At 43.0% G+C, this 13,789-nt stretch overlaps 1 protein-coding gene across 4 annotated transcripts in view; it reads left to right on the top strand.

Moving 5' to 3' along the window:
* The window catches only part of SGCD (sarcoglycan delta), a 499,695-nt gene extending 492,416 nt beyond the window's left edge, over positions 1-7,279 (top strand). For all 4 annotated transcript variants that reach the window (XM_074960242.1, XM_074960241.1, XM_074960240.1 and 1 more), the window contains 2 exons: positions 5,990-6,113; positions 7,018-7,279. In XM_074960242.1, the coding sequence (XP_074816343.1) occupies positions 5,990-6,113; positions 7,018-7,191 (298 nt within the window). In that variant the 3' untranslated portion in view covers positions 7,192-7,279. The remainder of the gene's footprint in view (positions 1-5,989; positions 6,114-7,017) is intronic.
* The last annotated feature ends 6,510 nt before the right edge of the window (positions 7,280-13,789 follow it).

Below are 13,789 nucleotides of genomic sequence, written 5' to 3'. Positions count from 1 at the left end.
ACTGTGTCTGTGTTGGGTTGAGTACTGTATATCATATGAACTGGAAGTCACAATATCATGATTAGGGATAAGAAACTGCTAGCATTTCTTCCCTTATACAGACCCTCTGTCGGCTTTAAAACCACCCTCTCCAGTCCCAGTGTCACTTACTCTTCCCCGTCTCTGTCCCCATTTAAGCTTGGGATCTTTTCTCTCTCCTCCCTTCTCTCTCCCCATCCCAAATATGTGTTACATTTTTAGTTTGTTTCATTTTTACGAATCACCAATGCAAATGCACTGCTGGACAGCCAGAGGGGGAAGCCAATGAAGTGGCACAGGCCCTGAGCTCCTGAGAAGTGGTGAGGGTTTGGATTAAACCAGCTACTTTTCCCATACTGGCGAGAAGTGTGGGGTGTAAAACCCTGCACCTAGCCTCACTTTTGCTGCAAGAATTAGGTGGAAACTCCATAAGGAAGAGTCTGTGAAGTCTTCCTCACAGTCAGTCATAGTTTGTCCCCAAGCAGGACCTCTTAACCCCCATTCCTTAGCAGGGATGCTTTTACCTGTTCTGTGCCATTATCCAGCAGAGCTAAAACAATGCAATTAACAAAATATATAGATGTGGCCTTCTACAAGATGAAATTAACCAGAGGTTTCTTGGCAATTCAACAAAAACAAACTAACTTCTATTCTAATCAATGGAAAAAATCTTATTGTGTTTTCTTTTAGGGGAAAAAATAGGTCCTTTGGAAGACAGCTCATAAGTAATGGTATCACAGATACAACTCATTATGAATGGGTGATCCTGTTGATTTTAGTGAAACAAAGGAATCAAAACAGAAACTCTCATCCTAAAATACTGGTTCATTGCTGGCGAACTGATGTGGCTCTTCATTTATTTGCTAGTATAATTTACCAATTGTATGAGACATAAGCAAGTCCAATATTAACAGTGACTAATTTTATGCCCAACATGAAGTCTTGTAGCTGATCTGAAGGATACTGTAAAAAAGTAATTAGAACCATTGGAAATAATGGCCCGCAGCTTCAATAATGCACGGGCTAGTCTCAATCTGCAGGTTTCTCAATTAAATTAAATTAACTCATGTTGCTACAGCACTGTATCATATGCCAATGACCTATTAAAAGTAAATTAATCCTTCTTCCATATAGAGAGCTGGGATTGTTCCCTGTGCAGGGAAGTCTCATGTGGGGAACAAGAAACTTCATTCCCACCCATGGAGTGTCTGCTGGTTCATTTCTTTTGGGGAGAGGGCTCAAAGAATGGGTCGGGGGTTGCCCCTTAACCACATGTATTCCCTAAAATTCATTCAAGTCTCATGCTAGGTCCTCCCAACACTCCCTGGATCCCCTGTCCACAGTGACAGCCCTGTTTTTGCAGGAGCCGAGCTCTCCTGGGCTCTCCCCAGAAGCTCCCTCATCTCAGCACTAATGGGGAGTCTGTGGCTCAGGGTGGTCGGCAGCACCTTTCCCTTGCACTGTCAGCGAATCACAAGTACTGCATTTATCCAACACCTGCCCACATGCCAGTACATTTTCCCCATGCAGGAGTTACATCAAGCATTCTTTTCGGGAGCAGCGTCCATTGCATCAAAACCACTGCTGGTCTGTGGCAGGGCAGCCCCCAGCTGCTGCAGACGCAGCCTTAGCATCAGCAACAAATCCTCCTTGCTCACCAAATTCAGAAGAAAAGGAGGACTTGTGGCACCTTAGAGACTAACCAATTTGAGCATAAGCTTTCGTGAGCTACAGCTCACTTCATCGGATGATGAATCCGATGAAGTGGGTTGTAGCTCATGAAAGCTTATGCTCAAATAAATTTGTTAGTCTCTAAGGTGCCACAAATCCTCCTTTTCTTTTTGTGGATACAGACTAACACGGCTGCTACTCTGAAACCTGTCAAATTCAGAAGGTGGCTCATAATAGTAAGAAAAGCAGCACTTCATTCGGCAGGGGATGAGGGGGATAGGGGAAGAAAATAAGATCCAAGCTGCTGACGTGATTAATGGGGCTGCTTATGATGAAGGAAATGAAAAGTAGAAATCTGGGTAAGCAATGACCGCTCCAGGAGAAAGAATTTCATTGGAACTACAGAATAAACGGATATGCCGACCTCCCATCGGTTACTACTGGAGTTTTAAAGCAAGCCCAGGGATAGCGTTTCAAGTTTTGCTCTCTCATTGATTCATGGTTGCACAGAGTTTCCGGCGCCAACGTAAGAAGTCTTTGCTGGGAGATAGACAACGGCCACCACTAGTTCATTTTTAATGTGGAGACATCCTAGAGATAAATTTGAATGAAGGGGTGTCAGTAGCACAGTTAGCACTGCCCATTAAGCATGAGTGAGACAGAGAAGGATGAAGTTCACCGATGTCCATGCTGACGTGCATTTCTATGCAGGCAGAGTATGTTCAGTTTCTGCATAAGAACACCTTGACAGTACTTCTGATTCGGGTAACGGCTGTTTGCAGAAAGATTGGTGTATCCCCACGCCCATCTTCTATCCATGGCACTTACCTGGGCCCCCTTACTGCAGTATCTGAGCACATCTCACTTCCTGCTATATTTATCCTCACAACATCCCTGAGCAGCCGGGAAGCACTGTTATCCCAGGTGAGGAACTGAGACTAAGGGCCAGAATGTTTAAAGTATTTAGGCACCTAAAGAAGCAGAAGGTGCTTTGTGGGATTTTCAAAGGCTCCATAGGCACCTGCTTCCCATTGAAAGCCATTGAGGAGAGGGCTTGCAGAACAGGAAGGGGGTTGCTCCAGAAGCCCATATGCTTTAGGGCGGTGTTTTTCAAACTTTTTGTATCGGCGACCGCTTTTACACAGCAAACCTCTGACTGTGACCCCCACTTATAAATTAAAAATGGGGGATTTAATTTAATGGGGGCTGAGGGATGTCAGCCCCACAGAGCTGACAGTTCGTGACCCCCTTGTAACCACCTTGCCACCCCCCCAGTTTGAGAACCCCTGCTTTAGGGCAAAAGTGGTGTAGTGAAGTGGTGTCTGGGGAAAGCAGTCGTCTCTCAGGGCCTACTTCTGATCTTGCTTTTACATCAGGATAAGGGCATTAACTTCAGTGCAGTCACTCTCACTGGTGTAAGTAGGATCAGAATCAGGCCCTCGAGAGCCCTCAGCACAAAAGCAAAAGAAAAAAAAAAAAGGACGTAACTGCCAGTCACTAGGATGGAAAATGTAAGAGCAAACAATGAAGAGATCTAGTGCAGGGGCAGGCAACCTATGGCCCGCGTGCCAGACGTGGCACACGAGCTGATTTTCAGTGGCACTCCCACTGCCCGGGTCCTGGCCACCGGTCCGGGGGGGCTCTGCATTTTAATTTAATTTTAAATGAAGTTTCTAAAACATTTTAAAAATCTTATTTACTTTACATACAACAATAGTTTAGTTATATATTATAGACTTATAGAAAGAGACCTTCTAAAAACGTTCAAATGTATGACTGGCACGCGAAACCTTACATTAGAGTGAATAAATGAAGACTCAGCACACCCCTTCTGAAAGGTTGCGGACCCCTGATCTAGTGTCTCACTCAGTCACCCTTCTACCGCTGTAAGTGAAGGCTTATTCCAACCTGCCAGGCTGTGAGTCCTACGGAAAGCTTCACAGAGCCGCCATGGAAAACAAATGTTGATTCTGAATGATCTGCTCATCGCTAAATCATTTCCTATCATTATTAGCCTCCAAATTGGTTCTGCTCTGGGAGACGGAATAAGGTTTTAACTCAGAGGAAAGCAGTGTGTGTCTTAAACGATTGCTTAAATGAAAGTATTCTGTAAACATTACTCAGACCCCCTCTTGTGCATAAATCCCCAACTGCACTGCTTGGCTTTGCATAGATTTTCAGCTGTTGGTTTAAAGACAGGTGTCTGAGGGATTCATTCAGGAGATCGAAAATAAATCATACAATAGACCTCCTGCAATCCTGAGTGCCAAAAATTAGTAGGGTGATTCTTTTCTCACTTCCACCAGCATAAAGTCCTCTGAGGGCAGGGTGACCAGAGAGCAAGTGTGAAAAATTGGAACGCTTTTTTTGGGGGGGCGGGAGCATAACTGCATATATAAAACAAAGCCCTTCATATCAGGATGGTCCCAATAATATCAAATGGGTGCGAGAGGAGAATTGGACCCAGATTATAAATACAAATGTGTATTCGTTAAGCACAGTCTTAGTTTCACTGAAAGAGCCACGGTTTGTAATTACATCACTCACATTCATTTACATAGATTTAAGGGTCTCATATCTTTGGCTTAAGTATGATTTAAAAAAAAAAAGTTAAATGGATGTGTCTCAGTTCATGGAGTAGCTGGAATAAGATGGTCGCAGTCTCTACTAATTAAGAGGCCATAGGGTCTGTCTACACTGCAATGAAATACCTCCGGCTGACCCACGTCAGCTGATGCGGGCTCGCAGGGCTGTTTAATTGCACTGTAGACATTCAGGCTCAGGCTGGAGTCTGGGCTCTGGGACTCTCCCTCATCCCAGGGTCCCAGAGCCCGAGCACCAGCCTGAGTCTGAACATCTACGGTGCAATTAAACAGCCCCAGAGCCCCAGCACTGCAAGCCCGAGTCAGCTGGCCTGGGCCAGCTGCGGGTGTTTAATTGCAGCATAGACAGACCCATAGTTACTGCCTTAGGGCATCATAGCAGGGAGCATGAGAGTAGAAAGAACATGAGGAAAAGCAGACCAGACAGTTGGAAGAAGGAGCAGCTGGTTTTCTGCAGACCTTCCCATGGCAGCATCTCCTTGTTAACAGCAGTGCTTGTCGGGGGGCTCCACCAGGCTTTGGGGTGAAGCAGAGCCAGGGGACAGCCATTTTGGGTTGCGTTCTCCCGACCACTGCAGCAGCGTTAATGTCTGTGCCTTCACTCCCTCTTGGGAAGGCAGGTGAAAGTAACAGCAGTAAGACTGCTTAGCCTGTGGCTTCACTGACAAAAGAGGGGTCTTTTTACTGTAGGTAACTAACACGTGGTGGCTTTCACAGTGTAAACACGGTTCAGACAAAGCGCTTTAGTTTTACTGGGAGAAACCAGGCAAGGTCAACCACAGGCTTAGGGTGGGCAGGGATAGGGCCGACCTCACATAGCTCTCTGACAGTGAACATTAGGATTTGTTAATCTGTAAAAAATACATCTTTGCATCAATGGAGACAGAGCCTTAGTGAGCCATGCAGCCAGGTGAAAACTGGCGAGGAGCAGGAGAGGGGCCCCCCCCACCACGCAAGACTGAAGTGCATGCCCTGTACCCACTGTGCAAGGCAGCTGACTCCCCTTTGAGATTAGAATGCTTCTGAACCTGCAGGAGCTTTCATCAATTGAGCCGTTAAAACGCTAGGCCCACCCATACCTGTGGGGTTTTGACGAGTAGGGACAAGCAGCCCTTAATCTCTTCCTAGCTCTGAACAGCTGAACTTTCCCCAAGGGTTTTCATTCCAAGGCCCTCCTGAGTTCGAATCCTTGTTCACAGCCTCGGGCACGTCATTTAGACCTTTCTACTGCAGTATTCCCATTACTTAAATAAGCATAACCCTTCCCTGCCTCTCAGAGATGTCATGAGGGCTGGCTTGTTCATGCTGATATGGTGATTTGAGGATGCGAAGTGCTGTGTATCAGAATTATAACATTTTGCAGCTTGTGGTATTGATGATTTAACAGATGTTTGAACTTGTGAGAATAGCGAGCAAACTGATCAGCCTGCGAAGCTGAGTTTCCGGTGCCTTGCACCCTTGTTCCTTCATCTACATCTGGGCAAAGTAGGTGTGAAATGCTACCAGATTAGAATGGTAAAGTTTTATACCCACTTTGTACATGGAGTCTTGCCACTAACCTCAGTGGGTTTTGGATCAGGCTCTCAATGAGTACCTAAGGTGCAAGGCACTGGGGAATCGAGCGGGGTGAGAAGAAATGCTCAGATTTAACATCAAAGTGCAGCTGGTGAGATAATCCCATCTTGACTGCATTACAGACTGGAGTCACCCACACGCTCTTTGGTGATGGAGGCTCCAAAGGGAATTGAAATTAACGCAGAGGCCGGCAACATGGAAGCCACATGCAGGACGGAGCTGAGGCTGGAATCAAAAGATGGAGAGGTAGGAAATGGAAAACAAACCCTAAATTAAACCAGAACCAACCTTCACCTGCAGATTTATAACCGCCTCATCCATTTAGCAACCCCCTTTCACACAGTGGTTTAAAAGGTGAAGCTGGCCCAGATAGGATAGCAGTGGCTGAACACATTGTGTGCAAACTAGAGTCCCTCCATGGAGAATGCTCAGCTGATTCATTATTTTTAAAGTGCTTGGATAATAGCATCTGTTGTACAAGGAGATTTATGCAGCTATAAAATTGCTCTATGCTCCTAAATTCTCTGTTTGGTTGTCAGTTTAAAATGAGATTTACTTGGCTAACATAATTCAATCTTAGATCATGAATTTTGCAGTGAGAAGAGCTTAATTCACCTGTATAGGTCTGCAAAAGCTTTTGTAACCGGCTGTTTGGATTTCTGAGGGAATAGTGTCAGGAAAAGTTAGACAGCTACATCAGTCAACTACCAGAAGGCAAAAAGAGGGTTAAAAAAATGGGAAAAACCTAGCGTTGGGTGAAATTTTTCAGATTAGTAGTTTATTCCCCCCCCCCCCCCCAAATGCACTTCTGGGTAAATTGAAACTGCAAATTCAGGTTGAACTCAGCGACTAGTTTTGACCCCAAAAAAGAGAAAATATTTTTTGACAAAGCTGAAACATTTTGTTTCAACATTTTCTAAACGAAACATTTCAACCTCGTTTTGAAATGATGTTTCATTTTAAAGGTAGCTAGATTTATTTAAAAAAAATGTGTAATTACAGCAGCCCCTGCTTCCCCCCTGGACCCATTTGCATGAAAAATTCTATTGCTAGCATCTCCGTTTTGCAATGACAGTTATTAATTTAGCAATTAAAGATTTCAACTCATCACTAATTCTCTCTCTGTCTCTCTCCCCACACTCCACTTCAGATTACGCTGAATGCTGCAAATATCAAACTGCCTAGATTGCCTCTAGCATCCCACTCCTCTACCGGATCCAGGCAAAAAATCTACGAGCTGTGTGTGTGTTCCAACGGGAGGTTATTCCTGTCTCAGGCAGGAGCTAGCTCCACCTGCCAGATAAACACAAGCATCTGTTCTTGAGAGACGGTTCCCAGCAGGCAGCACAAAGGCCCTGTTCTGGTCTCACAGATAGCCGCTCCCAACTATTTTTGCTAGAACCCAGAAAGCCTATCAAAGACTTTTTTGTGTGTGTGTGCGCGCGTGTGAATATATATATATATATATATATATAAAAAATATATATCCTCTGTGTAAAACGATGTTTCAGTACAATGAATCCCAGGGTGACCCTATTACATTCTGTTAAATTGGACTCACTGCTCCCTGAACCCTTCTGTATTAATATAGTCTAATGGTCCTCCCTTATAACTCACCGTCTCCTCATAGCAGTGGAAACAATGTCTGATTAAGTACATGGACTGACGTACTCCTAGCATCATGCAAAAGGAGAACAACTCTGATAATTTTTGCACCATTGAAATCAGTGGCAACAGAATGGCCAGCAGGGCAGAGCAAATGGCCTCGAGAACTCCAAGACGCCGGTCACTGAATAACACTCTATTTTTAATCTAAAGTAGAGCAACCTAATTGGGAGACTCTACACTGCCCTCCAGGAAAACTGGGTTTGATTCCCAGTGCTGGTCTCCCACCACTTAGCCTTTGGAAACAGGGAATATAGGCCCCAATCCTGTTCTCACTGGAGTAAATGGCAAAACTCCCATTGACTTAAGTGGTACTGGATCAGGCCCAGAGAAAGTAGAGAATGGCATGCATCATTCAGCTGTGACACACTCATCCAGTGAAGGGCTCTGAAGGGAGCCCCTTTTAGTCCTCCTTGGCAGATAGAGGTATAAATGATCAGGGAATTTGACATTTATGTGGGGGGTCCCTGTCTCTGGGAGAAAAATGAAATTAAGGCTAATTCTGTTTTCCTAGGGTTTACAATAGTGATCCCTGTTTGTGTAGCTGACATTTTATTACGTTACTGTGCATCAACAGGAAAACTAACTGTGCGAATATCACATCTCCTGTTAACAAAAAAATTCTTTAATTTAAAAAAAAGATAAAAATTGTTGCAATTACAAAAATACCAGGTCTGCATAGCCATCAGGTGTTCTGGTTCACCCTAGAGCGTTCAATCCTACACTCTAGGAGTCTGGGGTAATTCTGCTTTTAAAATAAACCACCTCCCTCCCTCTCTCTCTCTCTCACACACACCCACCCCTTGCAAAGCTGAGAACGTGTAAGATTTGGCTGGAACCTATCAGAGAGACAGTGAAACTCACACAAAAGAGAAGCATTATCCAAATTCTCTGGAGGGATTTTTTTTTTTAAATAAAACAGGGAGGGCAGTCTGAGGTCACTCACTTTTTATGGAGATTGCAAATATCAGAGATGCTGATTAGGAAACAGGACTTTTAAAAAATGTTTTATAAAGATTATGACCAAATTAGGTCACAGAAAAGTAAGGCTTTGGGCTCTGGGTCATCCTGAACTTGAACCCAAATAACTCAGTATTTGACTCTGTTTTTCATGAGTGGGGTTTTTTCCCCTCCATGAGGCATTTATGGGGAAGGAAAAATGTAAGATCTGATCTTGTCACACTGTTTCCATTATCCAAAAATGGGAATACCATGAGCAGTGTGAAGATCTCATAGTTACTGGATTTCAACTCCATCAGTGGCTCCCCCAGGCATTTAAGAAGCCTTTGAAAAACATACAGGGTAAATTTTTCAAAAGTCCCTAAATCCTGTTAACTTTCAATGAGACCTGGGTTGCTAAGTCATCGCTTTTGAAAACGTTACCCCTATACAAATACTCAAACCTGTCCATACCTCTGGTGATACTGAAAGTACATTGATCTCCGCCAAACAATTTTCAAGATTAGATATCACAAAAACAAAATGTTTAGAGACAGTTTGGCCAATTTCTACATGAGTCACTTGTATGGGGCGGGGGGAAGGGCTCGAGAGTGCCAGGTTTCTGGATTTTTTAAATGTGCATATAGGGCATAATCCAAAGCTGGTTGAAGTCAATAGAAAGACTCCCATTGACTTGCATGGAATTTGGATCAGACTGTTAGAAAAAAACCTATCCCCCTTTGGTCCTTCTGGTTGTTTTGCTCGCTAACAAAGCACACTTGAGGACACCCATAAAATGTTACACTTGACAGAGGTTAAAAATGATTAGTTCTACAATTTTCTTAGTGATACGGTTAGGTTAATTATCAAGTTCAAACTATTTGTTAATGAATGCAAAGGGTCACCCAGGATAACAATTGTATTGGGACATAGGACTATACCATCTCTGTTCAAAGAGGGGAAATTGTGCCTATGCCTTAAGTCAATGCACTCAGCAAGGAGAAGCACATCATATTTATCTTGTTATTAAAACGACTTTATTTTGTGGGGGGACAGTTGGAAGGGAGGGTGGCGGCTGTCAACAGATGTCATGGGAGCCGATGGTGCAACATGAAGCAGATTTAAGTGAAATCCATAAAGGCTGTGAGGGCCGCTGGAGTGAGTATAGCCTTTTTACCATATTAAATATAACAAAAGACAATGTATGTTACCTCCAGACCATAGCTGAAGTCCCACTCATAGCTCCAAGTGGAATACATTTACTGTAGTACTTTTTCTCATTTTGTTTTGTATTGGACAGTAATTCATATCGTATGCAAGGGCCGATTCATAAAAAAATTTGTCCAGGGTACACAAGGTTATAACGAAGTTTGAGCTGCAGAAAGAGTGTATTGTGCAAAGGTCTGGTTTTATTTCACTTTTCTCCCCCAATGATTGATTCTAGTGCTAGTGAAAGGTGCTAGGCAGAGCACCAGAACTGGCACGGGAAGGGCTGGGGTAGTGTGTAGTTTCCTGTACTGTACTGCCAATATTCCTCAACCTGGCCTAGCAGGATCCACCGCTGGTGTTGGAGGGTAGCTCAGTCTTTACCTTCATTCAGTCTTTGCCCTCCCTGCTTAACGGTTTACTGCCCTGTGCAGTGATAGTTCTAGTGAGGTAGATGCTTATCTATGGGAAACGGAACTGAGATCATCATGCTCATTTCCCAAAGGCTATGAGAGAGCCTTGAGGCCATTTTGTCGTTTACCAGTCTGAGCTGGATTTGAACTGATGACCTAAGTACCTGTCCCTATCACCATGACAGCTTGTTGTTAGTGCAGGTCCCCTTTGTCAGGTAAAAAGAGTACCTTAGTTTTGCATAGATTAGGAGAGCCCAGCTGTTTATGCATAAGAAGAAAAGAGTGCATTTCTAGCTTTTAAAATGTTAAATTACATGCTGTTAAAGAAAAAAATCACTTTGCTCTAACAGGTGAAATTCACCCCTGTGCAGACTTACGCACCTCTTAACTTCCACTTAAATCCTCACATTAGCACTTAAGTGGTATCCTAGACCTTGTGTTGTCCCCCTGCACAGTAGCCAGTTTCACCCAGTTAGAGACAAGGTCTTCACTAAACAGTGTGTGTAAGTTCCTGCAGCTTCTGAGGAGCAATCACTTTGCTTGGCAAAGATTGAAGTAGGGTTAACACCCTTAAGTGTGACGTACTGAACTAAAGCATCCCTGCCCAATGAGGATAGTATGTCTGTGATATAAAGCACCTTCGTGCAAGGTACAGTACATGGGGGGTGCGGTCATTTTTAGCATAGGTATGTTGCCAAGCAGCTCCTGTATTAATGGGAGTCACATGATTAAAAGAACCCTTGTGCAGTGACTTAAATTTTACCATTTCAGTCTGATGGGAAGACAGGTCACACAAAACCATCTATTTCATTTCTTCCCTCTATTCATCTCCTAGAAAAGGATCCCCTTCCCACTCCCCTGTGGGATTATTGTTTGCTTGAGAACAGTGAAAATCTTTGCTTAAAAAGGGAAGGAATGTTACACAACACAAAACTCTGAGGGTGCCCACTGGTTGTTGTTAGGAGACAACAGTACAATGTGGCCGGTGGTACTTTAGTAAATGGAGATCTAGTCAGTGCCGCAGTTGTTGACCATACAACAGTGTGTGCCATGTGGTAGGTTTAGTTTGCATATTTCCTTGAATAATTATTTTCACTGTATAAGATTGTTTCTGCCCATAGCCCTCTCATATCCTAATAGGTCTCTACTCAAGACTTGCTTAGTTTCAATTTCATACATACAAACTGTCCACAGAAGTTAAAAGAAAATTGCCAGCCAACAAACTGATATATTTCTTTATGAATCGGACCCACAATTTGGTTCAGTTGTCATCATTTGCCCATGAGGGACTGGTATTTATCTCAAATAAGGGTTCCTTTTATCTCTTGCGACTTAGGACAGGCTGGGAGAGATAGGGAGCTAGCTTCTATTGAAGTCACTGGGATATATACCATTGACTTCAGTGCCTGCAGGATCCAGCCCAGGGTCTTTCTGGGTTCAGATTTAGGCTACTGAAGTCAGTGGGAATACTTCCATCGATGTCAGTTGTTGCAGGATCGAGGCCGGACTCAGAATTGTACACAATTCTGCACTGAAGCTATGTGCATTCAAAATACTTGCTAATGAAGGGACTGCGTTATTGTCAATATACCTTAGGCAACCATGAATACGAAAGCTAAAGATAAATGCTTTTATATATTGTAACTCTTGACTTTACTAGAGCTTCAGTAACATGCTACATTTGCTTTAAATGCCACCGTTACTAAGCTTGTAGAGAAAATGACTATTAGTGCTTGTCTTTACACAATACCTTACCCATATTTACTGTATGAACTCCCTGCCATAACACGTATGTCAGGGCGGTCTTTAAAAGCAAAAAGACTTTGACATTAGCAAAAACAGAGTTCCTAAAACTGATTATATATCTGCATCCACTCTCCAAATTTCATTTTTTTAAAGTATGTATTATCCAGCAGTCAGCATAATTACTACACTGAGCGTTCAAATGAGACTTTAGCAGTAAAGAAACTCATGCAAAGGGAAAGCCAGGGACTACTAAGCTGTATATTAGAACTCCCCTTTTTAGAAAGCTTAAAGTAGCGCAAGTGTGGTCTACATTTGTTTCCTTCAATCACGTGTTTTCAATCAGATTTTTTTTCCCAATACAAACATGATACAAAAAATAAAAATTATGAACTTAAATGACCACCTGCAACATGTGGCATAGCCAAATGAGATCTAAACGCTGCTAACCCTCCACTCAGTCTTTGAGACTGCTCCATTGTTAAAGAGGGAGCTTCCTGGGGCACATGGGAAGATGTCCAGTTTGTTCGAGCCCCGTAGCCATGCTAGAGCTGAATGAACAGGTCTGTAATTGTTGCACTCCTTGAATGCGGAGGGCTCTTAAGTGGAATTGGCTTTTGTTTGAATTGAGGGGTTGGGGGTGGTTTTTTTTTAATATTTGTTGTTACGGCTTTAAGTTTCCTATTATAAAGGGGAGTGAGTGACAGACCAAAGACTGTTAGAAGGGAAGCCCCACACTCACTTATTAACTTAATAGTGCTTATTGGAACTGGGCAGGAAACCCAGAGTTCATTGCGTAGCTTCTGGGCACTAGACTAGAACAACAAGGAAAACTGAAATTCCGTTAATAGGGGAAAGAAAGTAAGTGTAATATTCTGTGCTGTGTACAATAGGCAAAGAGTGGTCTAAAAACTGAAAGAAGAAAAAATGCAGTATCGAAGCAGGTTGTTACTATCGTAACATTTCTGTTGGGGAGGGATGAATAAGCTAAATGTTGTTAGCTGCTCACGTGCGTTCTTGCCTTGATGTGTGTGGAACTCCGACAGTGCTAGTGAGACTTACCTGTGTAGATCAAGGAGAGCCCTATAGCCCTAAGCTTGTGCTTCAGTGATGGCCGTTTCAAGTGTTTGGCTTGCTGCCGAAAGGCCATCGGAAAGTTGGACCGACGAACACCTAATTGCACCTGCAGTGTAGAAGAGTAACTACGCCGGTGACTGCTCAATCTTTAACACCCGTACAGTTAAGCAGAATTACTGTTGGACTACTTTTTGGTAATTTTGTTGGCTTTTTTTTAAGTTTGAAATTTTATTATTCAAAAAACAAATGGGGAAAAAAACTGGTAATAGATTTGTGAAGCATTTTCAATCAGTGGGTTGGAAATTTTCAAATCTGGAAATTTCAAAATATTTTAAATTTTGCAAAACAGAACATTTTTAAGTCTTAATTTCCCTCCCTACTTTCCCCCCTGCCCATCTCTAAACAATTATCACTGAATATTTAAGCAGGCAAAAAGCACTATTGATGTGTGATTCAAACTCAGTCCTTCCTTCTTCTCTGCACTCTATGCTTCTGTAGAAACCCATCTACGTAGGACTCATTGTTTTCACAGCTGACCTAACAGAGCTTATGGTTGAGACATGGGGAGGGTTAGAAATTGGCCTGGCACTGGTACCATAGATTGGCCTACCAAGACAGCGATGAAGTGAGCAGGGGGAAAGCATGTTAATAGATATCTCCTTAGTGATATTGATAAAGTGATTCTCTTTTGTCTGTTTACACTATTACCTTTAAATTAACAACAAATTTGGGATGGATCTGATTGTGATTATATTCAATCCTTGTTTGGACAGTGCTACTTATCCCATTTAAAGGCTGTTGTCTGACCCATTCTTGTCAGAATATTGGGGAGTTTGTTTAAGGAGGAGAACAAATTTCCATCCACATTAAACACAATGG

Source organism: Natator depressus, chromosome 8 (assembly GCF_965152275.1).
Source record: "Natator depressus isolate rNatDep1 chromosome 8, rNatDep2.hap1, whole genome shotgun sequence".
Taxonomy (NCBI): Eukaryota; Metazoa; Chordata; order Testudines; family Cheloniidae; genus Natator; species Natator depressus.
Note: the sequence above shows the minus strand (reverse complement) of the source record. Positions and strands in the feature narration are given on the sequence as shown.